The 16,703-nt window shown below is 36.5% G+C and overlaps 2 protein-coding genes across 2 annotated transcripts; both read left to right on the top strand.

The window, feature by feature from the left end:
* Positions 1 to 1,729: 1,729 nt before the first annotated feature.
* isg20 (interferon stimulated exonuclease gene) lies at positions 1,730 to 5,192 on the top strand. The gene is made up of 4 exons (XM_052120075.1): positions 1,730 to 1,775; positions 2,260 to 2,923; positions 3,048 to 3,248; positions 4,448 to 5,192. Exons 2-4 carry the CDS (start codon positions 2,279 to 2,281, stop codon positions 4,643 to 4,645), a joined length of 1,044 nt encoding a protein of 347 aa, XP_051976035.1. The 5' UTR covers positions 1,730 to 1,775; positions 2,260 to 2,278; the 3' UTR covers positions 4,646 to 5,192.
* A 2,852-nt stretch (positions 5,193 to 8,044) lies between these two features.
* LOC127638583 (retinaldehyde-binding protein 1-like) lies at positions 8,045 to 13,235 on the top strand. The gene is made up of 8 exons (XM_052120163.1): positions 8,045 to 8,114; positions 8,543 to 8,579; positions 9,035 to 9,163; positions 10,131 to 10,335; positions 11,212 to 11,390; positions 11,608 to 11,766; positions 11,956 to 12,066; positions 12,370 to 13,235. The coding sequence occupies exons 2-8, from the start codon at positions 8,568 to 8,570 to the stop codon at positions 12,496 to 12,498; spliced, it is 924 nt and encodes a 307-aa protein (XP_051976123.1). The 5' UTR covers positions 8,045 to 8,114; positions 8,543 to 8,567; the 3' UTR covers positions 12,499 to 13,235.
* The last annotated feature ends 3,468 nt before the right edge of the window (positions 13,236 to 16,703 follow it).

The following is a 16,703-nucleotide window of genomic DNA, read 5'->3' as shown; positions in this document are numbered from 1 at the left end:
GCTCAACAAGCCAAGATAAGATGCGCGGATTAGCGGTCTCAGATGTGGAGGCAACTGAGATTCATCCTCTGCCACCAGGATTAAGGCGAGTCACTATGCCACCACGAGGACTTAAAGCACATTAGGAATTGGGCATTCCAAATTGGGGAGAAAATCATCAACAACAACAACAAAAAGACTAGAGAAGTTGGACAAGTCCTTGGGTCCATAGATTTCAGCCTAGCCAAGTGATGATAGTTGTTAATCCTCCATATAATAACAGAAGATGGCTTACAAACCCTTAAAGAATAAGAAATTACTTGTCAATAATAACACAAGCTATCTGATTGTTTGCATTATGAATTTGGGAGTTTTATAATGTCAATAAATTAGCCATAACTTAAATTTTTTTTTTTACTCAAATAGTGTCCTAGTTATTGAACTTCAAACAGCTTAAACTGCTCCATGTGGTGATAAAATGTATAGAACTGTTTACAATCACATTTATTAGTGGCTGCAAAAAACAAATTTATTGTATATATTATCGTCTTTATCACTGAATATCTGAGATATGAGCTGCTTGTGCAAGCGGAAAAGAAAAACGTTAGTATGGACAAAAATATGGCAATTATAAAATATGTTACCATTTTCAGTTTATATGTCAAATACCTAAATATTCTATTTAAATTAAAGGAATATTCTGGGGTCAATCAATGAAGCTCAATCGACAGCATTTGTGGCATAATATTGATTACCACAAACACTTATTTAGACTTGTCCCTAATTTTTTTTTTACACATTTTTTTTATAAAATCTGGGTTACAATGAGACACTTACAATGGAAGTGAATGGGGCCAATCCGTAAACATTAAAATACTCTCCGTTTAAAAAGTATAGCAACAAGCCTTAAACAATATGCATGCTAACCTAATTTTTGTGTAATAAGATGGCTTAGTAATCTTAGTTGTGTAAAGTTATACTCAATTTTAACTTTATTGACATGATTACGTAACAACGCAAATCATAAAACGACCATACAAACAACTTAAAACTCAAATATTACATGAGTTTTAACATAAGAAATAGTGTAAGTGCTGTTATAAAAATATACACTTCACATTACTGCCTTTAATCCCTACAGAAATTGGCCTCATTGACTTCCATTGCAAGACTTTTGCTTTTTTTTTTTTTTAAAGAAAAGGAGGGTCAAGTTAAAATTAATGTTTGTGTTTATCAATATTAGTCCACAAACGGTGTCAATTGATCTTAACTTGCACTGCACCTGGAATATTCCTTAAAAACGATAATACATCAAATCATATTCATTCTGGTCTATGAAAGCAATATCTGTCTAAAAATGAAGCTGTGTATTGTTTTTGCTTTCAAATATAAAGGTAAATTTATCGCAAATATTTTTAGTGAATTGTTAAGTGTTGATTCCTTTAGTTGCTCAATGTACCCATTTCTTACGCCAAAACGATTATGAATTTTAAAACGCTATGAATACAGAGCTCCCTGATAAAATGCAGTCACATAAATATTTAAATGAGTAAATGTAAATAAATAAATCAAAACTTTTCAAACAAATCAACCTTAAGTCTTTTGACGATAAATGTTGCTCTGTGTCTTTAAATACGCCATTGCGTCGAACTGTGTTTAGCGCGCTTGCGTTTGTTTCGACCAATCAGAATTTGATGAGACTCAAACGGGTCGACCAATCAAATTATAGGATTTGGGTTTTGTCTCAGCATGTCCTCACAGCCTGTGCTGCTCACCGGGTCCACGTGTACGCAGAGGTATGTGCTAGTGTCCCGAATTATTTAAGTTTTGTGGTGTTTTCGGTATACATACTAGTTTTTTTTTTATTTATAAGAGTGTAAAAAGGAGCTTGGGTGTTATATATATGTTAAACGTGGAACAACGTGATAACTGGGAAACGAAGTGCTTGTTTCATGTCCAATGTGACTAGCCAGTGCTTAGTGACTTAACTGAATAATCATAGTTACGACTATAATAACATATCACATTCATATAGAGAATTACATAGTTGTCAATGTCAGGCCCTCAAATTTCAAGATGCCAATTTTTGACTCATTTGTATCATTTTTAAAGTCGATATTGTTCGTGGCTGATTAGCTAATTTGCTAGCTTTACTTACGACCTTTTTTAAATCATAGTTGTACCTCTAAGTATAGAGGCTTATTACTTACATGATTTTGCATCCATTATACCATATACTACGTCCACAATTGCTGACAATTTTGTGTTCTTTATTTACAGATGTAAACAAGGTGACACAATGTCTACTTTACCCTGGAGTCAACTCACCAGACATGGTGTGGACCAGAATATCTTTCCTGCTCCCAACAAAGTAACAACTACCATTTTACATCAAATCAATGAACGTAGAAGAAGGAAAAAGAGAAAAATTAAAGACTGCACCATGGAATCTCATCAAATATCATGTGACCAGAGAAGAGGAACCAAGAGAAAGTCAAACAAGCTTTTGGAAAACAGGACAGAATTTATTAAACCTAGTTATGAGTTATTGGAACAGACAAATCATGTGCAAATCAAAAGGCCTAAAATAACCCCACAGGCAGGGATGAGTGAAGTGGAGTCAGCATTATTGGTCAGTGACAGCTGGGAGGTGGACAGTGGCTTTTCATCTGAGACTAGTCCTCCTACTAGTGGCAGGAGTTCGCCATGTGTGGGAATCGACCATTCAAAGCTAGTAGCTCTGGACTGTGAAATGGTTGGCACTGGACCTGGCGGCCACTGTAGTGAAGTTGCACGCTGCAGCATTGTAAATTATTACGGTAGTGTTATTTATGATAAATATATTTTACCTCAACAGCCGGTCACAGACTACCGCACAAGATGGAGTGGCATAAGGAAACATCATTTAGCACAAGCAGTGCCCTTTGAGGATGCTCAGAAAGAGGTGAAAAATGGTTCACTGCTGTTTTCTTAGGTTGTGCGCTAAGAACTTTCACAGACTTTCTGGTTTTCTGTATTTGTTAGTAAATTGCTTAACACCATGTACTTTTTTTTTTTACTTTCCATAGATTATTAACCTACTCAAAGGGAAGGTTATTATTGGTCATGCCTTATATAATGACTTCTTCGTTCTGGACATCTTTGTCCCTGTACACATGGTTAGGGATACCTGCACCTGTAGTTGGCTTCGGGAGTTGTATGTTGCTTCTGATAGATCCAACATCTCTTTGAAGAAACTAGCTCGGAAACTTCTCAATAGGACCATACAGGTAAGATCATGCGACAGATGAGTTAATTGTATGGTCATTGACAAATAAGGTTGTCCAACGTAATAAAATGAGAAATCGCTTAAAAATGTAGTCTAAAATCTATGTAGTCTTTGTGTCCATGTTGGTTTCACAAATTTTTGAACAACTGAATTTTCTACATTAAATGTCATGTGGTGAAACAAAGTAAAATGGTGTACTTGCAACTTGAATATGTAATGATTTATTACTTTACATACAGTCTTGATTTCACACCATCCTTACTGCCGTTTTCAAGCAGTTTCCAAAAGTTGCGCATCCGTTCATCTGAAACATAAGAAAAATCCTCCTCATGCGCATGCACAAAATCGCCGTTCCTTGTATGGCCCGAAACCCAGTTGTCTTCGTGTTCCGTCGCCAGACAGCAATTCTAAGTAAACTTCCCTTTGCCTTTGAATGCAGTGTGAAGGTTGTTTGTACAAAGTTACATTTAACTTTAAAAATGCTATCAAAGTGGATAGCAGGCACAACAATTTGTCATTGTTTCAGATATCTCTCTTTTCCCTGTTCACTCTACAACACCAAGGTTTAGTTTTAAGGAGTTTAGAAAAAATTAATCTTAAAACACCTTTTTTATTTTTACTCCTTTAATAACTAAACTGGCCCTCGCCATGAATATAGCCATAGAAGCTGGCATGGCATTAAAAAGGAAGGAAATAAAGACTACAAGGTAGTCTTGATTTGGAGGACAAAGTTTTTCAAGTATACATCATTTTAAAACAAAATGGTTTCACAGATTTAAAAAAAAAAATATATATATATATATATATATATATATATATATATATATATATATATATATATATATATATATATATGTATATATATATATATAGATTACTTGAGCTGTTATTTTTTTTAACAGTGTCTACTGTTACGCCACAAAACAGTTTTGACACAAAGTCTCAGGAAAAAATATTGAAATTACTGAACTGAAATTCATCAGAGTAGGTGTATTCAAGTAATTGTGTTTCATTTTAAATGTGTTTGTGTATAATAGATCTGGACAAAAAATTAGTCACGTCATTAACCCTGTTATAGAGTGATCTTTTTATCTCTGGAACTGTTACTTTTATATAATGTTGGACAATTAAGCTTGGTGGATATTGGCCGTATGTCTTTACTGCTGCTTACAGTGTATATAATGAATATTTCTTGATCAGGTTGGCAGGTTGGGTCACTGCTCTGTAGAAGATGCTCGTGCTGCCCTGGACCTGTACAAACTGGTAGAGGACCAGTGGGAAAAGGACTTCCTCCCCCAAAATTCAAACACTGATCATATCTCAGACTCCAACAACTCCCTGGAGCACTACATGCAGGACCAGTATTGGCCAGAAAGTATGATGGATTGCGGTCCGTAAGACCAAGAGCCGGTATTATGGTGCCATTTACCCTCAAAGCTAGTAAAAAAAAAAAAAATGTGTGTTGTTTTGTTCTGTTTTATATATTATTTAAATGGCAGACTTGACACTTAACATATTAAGGCCAAATTACTTTGGACTTGCTCTGAAAAAACAGGGAGAATTCTGAACTGAAATGTTACACACGAAATGCGTATTTATCACTTCTGTGATGGTGGTCATCACACAAATTCAAAACTTTACTTTAGATGTTCATTTAAGGGATTTTAAAATTAACCGTTAACTAATAATCAAGTTTAAGAATGATTGTCTTATTGGCTTCAAGTTTAATATACACAGACTGTATTTTAGGAAGCTCCATTGAGTTTTCTTTTGTATGATCAATATAACCAAGGGTTAATGTTAATGTGACACATTTTGCATCTTTTTGGCAATTTGTAGATAATAGTACTACCATATATAATCACTCCCATTGTTGTACTGAATGTCTTCATCCAAGAAAGATGGTGTTTCATGTTTAAAGTTTGGTTATTTTGTCTAAATAAATATGGATATACAATGATTTAAAATATTCAATATCATTATCTTTCAGTATATGTACATATTTATATGGATATACCAGGGAAATCTTTATATTCACTTGTTTTCCAACATTTTGTTTGTTACAAAGTGTTTTTATGGAATAGAGCTTTATGACATATACAACACTAAAAACATATGTTGCTTAATCGTGAGGGCTCTCTCAGCCTAAAGTTTAACTAAATCTAGAACATCCCTGGGTTATGACTTAATTTTTGAGCCATTATGATTATGTAATTAATGGTGCTTATTTAGGCTGTTGTTCATATATCTCTTCAAAAATTTATATTTGCAAGTTTATTGGTGTTTAAATACTTACAATTGTGTCTCACACACAAAATATAGAGGATACTTTACAGCTCCTATCAGTGACCGTCTAACTACATTCTTTAGCCACAACTGTTCTATTATTTGTCTTTCACTTTAGCTTGCTTTTTATACTTTCACACTGCACCCATCTCAAATACAGTGCTTTGCAGTTGTAGGATTTTTGGTTGATTGTAGATGTACACAGTACGGATTAAAGTGCCCACATTCTCACACCAATATATGTAGGGAATTTGATAGTAAACTGGAACAGTTAAAACAATGTCTTTTGTGACATCCGTTTATGCAAGGCAAATTGTCCTGTATCTATATTATCTGAAATGGGACTTTTGTCATTGTATTGGCTGTCTACAACAATACCATCTCAATTATCAGCAGTAGCATATGAGACCTAATCCAGTGATGTAAACCCTCTCAATCCTAATGGCCTCAATGGTCAGGTTTGAGGTCACACTACAAAACGTGATTTCTGCCAGCTTTGTTAAACTGCTTTAGAATGTGCCTCACAATAGCTGTATTTCTTAAGATGCACATTTCAAAGCAGTGGACTAGTTTGGCTTTAACAGCTGCTAAAATCACCATGGCATGATGCAAAATTTTGTAGGACAAAATGAAGGTTGGTTTGAAATAAAACATGTCTTTTTCTGCTGCATGAAAGTTAAATGGTCTAAACATCCTGCATATAGAAAACGGTAAGTAAACCATCACAGGCTAAACACAATTCACATATAGTCCTGTTACCTTGCCATCAAGCTTGTCTTTGATAGATAGCACTTATAGTGAGGTATTTTACCAAAGAGTCCCAAAATAAACTAGATGCTGAGCGGCTCTGGGAGCACAGAGACAGGCATTGTACTGCGATCTTTGTTACACACACATCGCACTGAAACACTAAATCCTGCTTTATGGGATTATGGCCACCCCACTGGTCATTCTACAGATCTGTAGATACATTGTGGTGACGTAAGAAGGTACAGTAAAGAAGTTTGATGAGCATTTTTGACATCTGGATGCAAACCACTGGCTACTTAAACCTAAAACCTAACTTTTTGTTTACTGTTTTGAGCTCTTTTTGAATAAATGGCCTGGACTCACCTCTACATAATTATCCACAGTGTTTTGTCCTACAAAGCCAAACTGTGGTAACAACGTCATCACTGACATGGAGAAATGGCTTCAAAGTTTTTTGATTGTCCAGACAACTGATTATAATACTCTCTCACTCAGTTTTCTGTGATCCTGATTTCAGTCATAGCTTAATTTTGACAAAATGTGAAATAACTGCATTTTGATTTGCTGTATCGGACAGATTAAATTAACAGAGACTTTCTGGAAGGAAATTGGTACTTTAACTTACGCCGTAAGTGGCGTTCGTTTGATTACAAGGTATAGTCAGGACATTACTGAAAATAGTCATTTTGATCAAAGACAGGCCCCATTTCCAGCAACCATCACTCCAAATTAATCATGCTAATTTGGTACTAAAAAATCACATGCCATTATATCAAACACAGCTGAAAGCTATTTGGTTCATTAAATTAATCTTAAACAGTATGCAATAGACTGGCATGTCTTAAGGTCAATATTAGGTCAGAAATGGCAACAATAAAAAAAGAGTGTTTCTATAGAAACTCGTCAAGTCAATCATTGTTTTGAGGAATGAAGGCTGTAATGCTTGAAATTGCCAAAAAACTGAAGATTTCATACAAAGGTGTACACTAAGAGTCTTCAAAGGACAACTGGCTCTAACAAGGACCGAAATATATGTGGGCTTTAGGGTTTATAGCATTACGTCATAATGGCAACAAAGTTGTAAAATTGAATATAAATTTACACAGAATTGTATCACTCTAAACCCATGTAACATGCATATTGTTTACGTCTTGTGGCCATACTTTTGAAATTTTGTATTTCAATGTTTACTGATTGGCCCCATTCACATTCATTGTAAGTGCCTCACTGTAACCCAGAATCTTTTTTTTTTTTTTTTTTTTCTTTTTTTTTTTTATTTAATGCCCTATACCACTATAATAATTTTTGTATCAGCTTTTAGCGGAAAAGCCTCCATTCATATCTTTGCATATGTGTACATGGCTTAATATTCACGGTCTGAATCTATCTCAAGACACTATTCACATTGCCAACACATTGAGTAACAGCAGCTACCAGTACTGGAATCCATTCAAATCGTATTGGTCAATGGAAAGAAAATCCTTCTCCTCACATTTAACCTCAAACCTGATACACCCTTTCCTGTTCTGACCCTTTGTAATGTTTGTGGATTTTATTATTCAGACTAAGATTAGGGCAAGAGAATGTTCCCTTGACCAGATTAAAAGGGCAAACTCTGTATGAGAGACATGATGCTATTGGCTGCTAGCTATTGGTCAATGTTCTCTTTTCTCCTTTTCCAAATGTTTTTTTTATGATTAACATAAAATCTGCTCTGCATAACCCCATATGACGTGCTAATCCATCATTGGTCACACTACAAATGATTAAAGCCTGCAGTTGCTCACCTCACAAAGTTTTAGTGGCTTTCAGCACTACCACATTGTGTCAGGTAAGTGTTACATTTATATGCTACCCTAGGATAGTGTATCATATAGAACGATTCACTTGGTTGTGTTATTTAGGATATATGTTGCTCATACTGATGTATTGGAATCTTTTGAGATATTGACGGTGAAGATGGTTAATTCTCTGTTCTTTTTTATCGTAACAAGGATGAATTAGGGTTTTAACTTTTCATGTTTTCATCATTATGTTTTAACAACAACTGCATATCATCCATTTAATTTGACACAATCATTTCTGTAATTTCTACTCAATTTAATGAGTTTTCAGAGTTTCAACTCAATTTTCATCATTAGGACAAATTATGGTCATCCTATATGGTTTATCAAACCTGAGCACTTTATATCAGACTATTTTTTATTGTTAGACTGGAAGGATTCTTCTCATTTTAAATACATTTCTCTCTATCCACAGAACGTTGCACTAAGCATCTGAAGCAATGGCTGTTGTTGTAAGTACATTTTCATGTCTTTATATTTCCATGGCTTTTGACTGACCCATGATCAAACAAGTTTTCTGATGTCTGACATCAGTATGAAAGAGAATTGAAATTTGTAACAGCAAAACATCGTATTCAACAGTATGAAGACCTTGTAACAGTATGTCACCCGGCTTGAACCCAAGTTATTCCAAACCTCTACTCATTTGTACAATTTTGTGAACAAATATTTTTGAGAACAAGGCAACTATTACAGGAGGGATAGAGCAACTAGCATTAGCAGCTTATCTCCAATCTTAGACAGGGGTTTACCAGGCTTTACACAATTCATGTGAGGGAGCTTAGCTTTGGTCCACACTAGCTTACATTGATAAGGGCTAATAAACTACATATTGCCTTAAGATCAGGATTAAGGCGTTTTCATGTGGCTTATCCTGTATGTTGTCTTTTTCTATAACTGTACATAGAGTGGAACATTCCGGATGGTGTCCGAGGAGGAACAGGCCCTCAGAGCTAAACTGGAGCACCTCACAGTCAAAGATCATGGGTCCGTGTTTGGATCCTGCGCCCAGCTACCTGATCATACAGTGCAGAAGGTGTGCCAAAGTCTTTAGTGTGAAATAATAGACTCTGAATGTGAATACAGCTAATTGTCTAAAAATTATTGATTTTGTGGTGAACTCTTGTGACTTGGGCCAGAAAACATCCCCTCGGCAAGTACACAAAACACCCTTGCAACAACCTACTGTAATAACAAGCAACCACTCAGAACTCCATAGAAAACGTATAAAAACATGTTACACACCTTAGCAACCCCATAGCTAGCATCATGGTGGCGAGTTTTGCAAGAGATTTTTATGTTATGTTAATACTCTCATTGAGCACTTTATTAGGAACACTATGGTTCTAATAAACTGCCCAACGTGGTCTTCTGCTGTTGTGGCCTCAAGGTTCGATTTATTGTGCATTCTGAAAAGCTATACTGAGTGGTTATCTGAGTTACCGTAGCCTTTCTGTCAGCTCGAACTAGACTGGCCATTTTCTGCTGACCTCTTTCATTAACAAAGCATTTCAATTTGCAGAACTGCCACTCACTGGATGTTTTTTGTTTTTGGAACCATTCTGTATAAACTCTAGAGTCTGTTGTGTGTGAAAATCCCAGCAGACCAGCAGAAATACTCAAACCAGCCCATCTAGCACCAACAATCATGCCACAGTCTAAATCACTGAGATCACATTTTCCCCATTCTGATGGTTGATGTGAACATTAACTGAAGCTCCTGACCTGTATTTGCATGATTTTTTGCATTGCTCTGCTCTCACACTATTGGCTGATTATATAATTGCATTAATTAGTAGGTGTACAGGTGTACTTAATAAGTGCTCAGTGGGTGTATATTAGAGCTATATATTTTATCTTATATTAAATAGAAAATAAAAACAAATTAAGATTCACTCAAATTCCTGACTGACAACAAACTCACTGACGCTGTTGCTTTAAGAACAGAAGTATCATTTTACGCATTAATTCTGATGTAGGATCTCATTATGCTGTCATTGTAGGCTAAAGATGAGCTGAATGAGACGGCTGAGAAGCGCGTGGAAGCTGTAAAGGAACTCAGAGGTATTATGAAAGAAAAAGCAGACTCTGGAGATGACATTGCCAAAGGTGTCCAGGACACTTTTGGGGGAAAACCAGATGGCGTGCTGGTGAGGTTCATCCGAGCCAGGAAATATGAAGTTAACAGAGCCTATGAACTAATGAAGGGTAAGCAACTAGCATGGGCCTTGAAGAACTGTGCAGAAGGATTTTCATCATTATAATAGCTGCTGTGATGTCCATGACAAGCTTGGTTAAAGGGATAGTTCATCCAAAAAATTTAATTCTCTCATCATTTACTCACCCTTATTACATCCCAGATGAGTATGACTTTCTTTCCTCTGCTGAACACAAACAAATATAGATGAATATCTCAGCTCTGAAGGTCCAAAAAGCACTTAATGGCAGCATAAAAGAAGCCTTCGACTCCAGTGGTTAAATCCATGTCTTCAGAAGTGATATGATAGGTGTGGGTGAGAAACAGATCAATATTTAAGTCCTTTTTTAAATATGAATTTTCCTCCCTGCACATTAGGTGGCGGTATGCAAGAAGAATGCAAATGACAAAATCAAAATAAGAAGAATGTGAAAGTGGAGATTTCTATTTAAAAAATGACTTTATACAATATGTATCTGTTTCTCACAAAAATCAATCATATTGCTTCTGAAGACATAGATTTAACTATTGGAGTCATGTGGATTATGAAGTCTTTATGTGCTTTTTGGACCTTCAAAGTTCTGGCCACCATTCACTTGCATTGAATGGATCAACAGAGCTGAAATATTCTTCAAAAAAATCTTTGTTTGTGTTCAGCAGAAGAAAGAAAGTCATGCACATCTGAGATGGCATAAAAGTGAATTCTGAGATAATTTTCATGTCTATCTCCACCAAATTTACCAATTCAATTCAAATGTATGTGTATAGCTTTTTTAATAATTAAAATAGTTCCAAAGCAGCTTTACAAAGATCAGTACCTTCGGTAAGGAGGCCAAAATGCTATTCACCCTAAAACAACCATTATTGTGAACTTTATTTTCTCTAAGGTTATGTGCGCTTCAGGCGGGACTACCCTGAACTATTTGAAAACCTGACCCCAGAGGCAGTACGCAGCACCATTGAGGCCGGGTACCCAGGAATCCTATCAAGCAGAGACAAATATGGCCGTGTGGTGCTGCTCTTCAACATTGAGAACTGGGACTATGAGGAGATCACCTTTGATGAGGTAAATGTTTTTGGCAATGCTGATGTTCTTGATGATAAACTGTACTAGAAGAAGATTGGCATGTTGAAAGTTTCTGAATTGTATGAAACACATTTTCAATAAAAAGATGACACTTGACGGAGATGTATTTACGCTTGCCTAAGCTCCACTTTCACTATGCATCACAGGAAAAATAGACCTGTATTATTTAATGAAATTGATCCCCACTTTGCTCTAGATCCTCAGAGCTTATTGCGTGATCCTGGAGAAGCTTCTGGAAAATGAGGAGACTCAGATTAACGGGTTTTGCATAATTGAGAACTTCAAGGGCTTCACCATGCAGCAGGCCTCTGGCATCAAACCCACAGAGCTGAAAAAAATGGTGGACATGCTGCAGGTGGGGTTATCTTACAGCAAAATAGTCCTCTTTCTTGGGTTTTAAAACACATTCTACAAATTTAGCCTCACATAAACATAAATTAGTAAACTCATCAACTGTCATAGCCTGGAATTCCATTGGTAAGACACATATGTCCATGTTTGCACATGCTGATACCTTATTTGAATTTCTGCTTGTGTATGGCAGGACTCCTTCCCTGCACGTTTCAAAGCAGTGCACTTTATCCACCAGCCCTGGTACTTTACCACCACTTACAATGTGGTCAAACCCCTGATGAAGAGCAAACTGCTGGAAAGGGTGAGTGCATAGAATTAAAAAGGACATATCATAGAAAAAAATATTTTCCCATCTCACCCAGACTGTCTACGATAGAGGAAAAAATGTTTTTTAGTACTTGCTGCTATCTCGTTGAATAAAATATTTGGAGTGAGATAGAGTGAAGAGAACCAGAATTACATGCTTACAAATTTAGGACAACAATTAAAAAAGAAAATTCTATTCATCTTAAAACATATACAATATTATTAATGATTAATTGGAGTCTTTTATTTTATTTGGAGTGTTTTCTGAAAAATTGATTCTGACTTTCTGTGTTTGAAGGTGTTTGTCCATGGCGATGAACTGGAGAATTATTTCAAGGAGTTTGATGCTGATATCCTGCCGTCAGACTTTGATGGGAAGGGCTCCAAATACGACGGCAAGGCCACAGCAGCTAATCTTTTTGACTAAGCATGCTGTCTGTCACCATACAAGAATGTGCCTGTGTGTATGTAGTTATGTTGTATGACAGAATCATTGAGAGATATTTATGTTTTTCTGAGAGTGAACCCAGCAGCATTGAGATTTTTCCATGCAAAACAGCCAGCCGCTATGGGAAAGACCTCAGATGCCATCAATGAGGAATTATAATTGATAACTCAGACAACAGCAAATGTTGCTCAGCATGTGATGCCCTTACTGATCTTGGGCAGGCCCCTGCTTTCAGTTTGACTCCAAAATGTAGGAATACCTGGCCGAGATCAGATATCCATATGTATGAGGCCAGAAACTTTGTTTAATTGCCTTAGTTTGAAGTAAAATCAAAGTAGCATCATAATGTGCTGTGATATGTCCATTCCACCACTTTGAATTTACTTACTGATGAAGAAAATCAAGTTGAAGGAGTAGAAATTACTGTGACTAGTTAAATGGATGAAAACAAATGTGTTCTTATAACATAATGATGAAAACATTTTTACAATGAGAATAGCAAAATACTCAACCCTGTCAATTTGATAAAGGTAATTACAAACATGTATTATGTTTTGAAACGAAAACTTTATATTGAAATTTAAAAGTGTGTGGAAACTGTTCTACATTGCAATAAAACAATAACTGGGAAATTCGATACTATGCGCACTCTTGAAATGATAGCTTCTTCATTACATTATCATTTACTTATTTCCTTTAAATTAAAATAAACTATTTGAATGTCAAACTGTTTGCTTGTTTGATGCATTTTCCCTTTTCCACCAGTTGGACAAACATAATTAATTCTTATACGGTCCTATTGTACACACGTCTCATGATTTCATGTTTTGTCAATTGTCATTGAGTGATACAGAATGTCTAAACATGTTGAACAGCAAAACCCCTCTGCTAGAGAGCGATAAAAACACTAGGATTTAATGTCACATCATTTAAAAGATAATTAAAGCAACTAAATAAACAGATATTTTTGTAGATTTATGTATAACAACATAGAACAACAGTTAGCAAAGAGCTGTTGTAACAAACATTCTTTATAAGAAGGCAGTAGGGGGAGACATTGTCAAACAACATAATCTAGTTCCTCTTGTTGAAGTGCCCATCTACAGCAAACTGTTTATTAAATAAATGTACTGAAATAACTGTGCCGATGGAGCATTAATAAAGAGAACAATGTAATAAATGTCCAAACAACATGATAAAGCAATCTAAAAGACTACTGAAGAGAAAGTGTGGCCAATGTTCACATAATAATGCGCACACTTTCAAATGGCAATTAATTTGTCATCTTTTTTACATCACTAAATTTCAACATAGTACAGTAAATAGAACCATCCATCCATCCATCTTAAACCGCTTACCCGAAGTCGGGTCGCGGGGGCAGCTGCTCCAGCAGGGGGCCCCAAACTTCCCTATCCCGAGCCACATTAACCAGCTCTGACTGGGGGACCCCGAGGCGTTCCCAGGCCAGTGTGGAGATGTAATCTCTCCACCTAATCCTGGGTCTTCCCCGAGGCCTCCTCCCAGCTGGACGTGCCTGAAACACCTCCCTAGGGAGGCGGACAGGGGGCATCCTTACCAGATGCCCAAACCACCTCAACTGACTCCTTTCGACACAAAGGGGCAGCGGCTCTACTCCGAGCTCCTCACGGATGACTGAGCTCCTCACCCTATCTCTAAGGGAGAAGCCCGCCACCCTTCTGAGGAAGCCCATTTCGGCCGCTTGTACTCGTGACCTAGTTCTTTCGGTCATGACCCAGCCTTCATGACCATAGGTGAGGGTAGGAACAAAAATTGACCGGTAGATCGAGAGCTTTGCCTTTCAGCTCAGCTCTCTTTTCGTGACAACGGTGCGATAGAGCAAGTGCAATACCGCCCCCGCTGCCCCGATTCTCCAGCCAACCTCCCGCTCCATTGTACCCTCACTCGTGAACAAGACCCCAGGGTACTTGAACTCCTTCACTTGGGGCAATACCTCCTTTTATAGAACATAGTGTATACATTTTTTTTTATTGATACCCAGATTTAAACTTTAGTTTTAAGGGCACAGTTGTCATATCTTAACCTCTTGACCATCTCCTTTAGCTTTATGCTACAGCAACTTTCAATTCATGAAGCCTTGTCTTGCTTAGTATGTTTGTTTTTACACAAAATATAGCCTACTGTGACCTGATTAAACACATATTACAAAACCAAAAGTATGGAGTTGTTCAAATATGCATTGATATACAGTAAGTCTCCAAGTTTTATGTGTATTTTTCTGTGCTTGCACTCACGTTCCAAAAATTCTGCATGTCAGAGCAAACACTGGTGAGTCTGACCTTTAAAAACCATCTTCTCACCATCCGACCTCAATTCAGAGAAAATGAGAACACCATAAAATGATGCTTTGTGTTGCACAGTGTAAAACACTATGTTTCCTATTGTGTCATTGTGGCAGATAGCATGTTGGTAACTGATAATGACTTTGTCCATCCAGGTCAGGGGTTAAGGAAAGAGAACAGTGCCTTCATAGAAGCAAATATGTCCTCCATGCAGAGTGAAAGGAAAGATCACATTTAGCTTCTTTTCTGTCAGGGCACAGTAAGCATATGTTTTAGAAACAGATCAAAAGTCTGCCAAGAATATAATAGGGGCGAGTTCACTGACACTCGTTCCACTTTTGCAAATTAGATTCAGCCCAAAATGTTTAGCCCATGTTTGCGCTATTTGCCTTTAGTGAATCAAGTGCTTAAACAACGAAGACAGCGTGTGCAAATAAAAGTTTAATCAGTGGATGCAATTCATTCTTTGTGAATTCTCCCTACAGAGTTTTCTCGCAGCATTACCCTAATGCCTTTTTGTACCATTTTCTTTGAGAGAAAGATCTTTAAAGCCCAGGTTATCAAGAGACTAAGAAGTCTAAAGGCACCTTAGTCTCAAACTATAGACTTTAGCAAGACACTAAAAAGCTAGACAGCACAGCGAATAGAAGAGAACGAAGGTGTCTTGAGATGCGTTTTTAAAGCTGATGTACTTTTTCTCCTGACATAGCATCGGAAAAATGTGCCACTCTGGCGTGAGACGTTGAAAAACAGTGTGAAGTGTTACAAAGGTCAAAGACATCCATTTAGCACACGTTAACATAGAAAAAAATTAAGAACAGCACATATGGATGCAAAAAGGCTTTCAGGGTGAATGACCAGTGTTGGGTAGTAACGTATTATATGTATTCTGAATTATGTAATCAGATGTAAAAAATGTTGTACTTGTTATATATTATTATTATGCGATTCATCAGATTACAGTTACTTTTTATTGATTATATGATTACATTTTTGATTACATTACTAATCAGCCAATGACAAAAAACTAGTGTGTAATTTACAGATTATGCTCCTAAATCTTTAAAGAGCAGTCTGAACAAGAGACTGAAATAGGAGTGATATAGATCAAGCCAGGTAGCACTACATACATTAAAGGCAGTGCAGTCCCATTCCTCATTTGACCACAGAAATACATTTATTTCAAAAAGACATGGGGAAAATGCCTGAGCAATACAATCTTTGCATTATTATATCCATTCAAAAAGGCTCCACATATAATCTTAAGAAGCACTTGGAGGTTTTGTATAAATGTTTATACTGTGTATTTATATATGTTTTACCGTCTTTCGGATGAGATGTTAAACCGAGGTCCTGACTCTCAGTGTTCATTAAAAATCCCATGGCACTACTCATAAAGAGTAGGGGTGTAACCTTGCCAAATTATCCCCATTGGCCATCATGGCCTCCTAATAATCCCCATCCATTAATTGGCTGTATCAGTCCACTCTCTCCAGCGTACTGGAGCACTATGGCAGCCGTCGCATCATTCAGGTGGATGCTACACACTGGTGGTGGTTGAGGAGAGTCCCCTGTTCACTGTGTAATGTGCTTTGAGTGTAGTGTCTGTAAAGCACTTTATAAATGTAACATTCATTAATTCACTAATGTTTAATGAAAACAGTGTTAATTGGTACATTTATAATTAATGGATAGATTTCCACATTTCCAAATATGATTAGATTAGATTCAAAATATACAATGAATTATCCAAAAGTAATCAGATTAGATTTCCTTACTGTTACCTAAAAACAAGATTACATTACTGATTACAAGTTAAATTGTGAAATTTGTAATCAGTACTGGATTATATTTCAGAAGTAA

The sequence above is a fragment of the Xyrauchen texanus genome, chromosome 46 (assembly GCF_025860055.1).
Source record: "Xyrauchen texanus isolate HMW12.3.18 chromosome 46, RBS_HiC_50CHRs, whole genome shotgun sequence".
NCBI lineage: Eukaryota > Metazoa > Chordata > Actinopteri > Cypriniformes > Catostomidae > Xyrauchen > Xyrauchen texanus.
The sequence above is the reverse complement of the archived record's forward strand: the minus strand, read 5'-3'. Positions and strand labels throughout refer to the sequence as shown.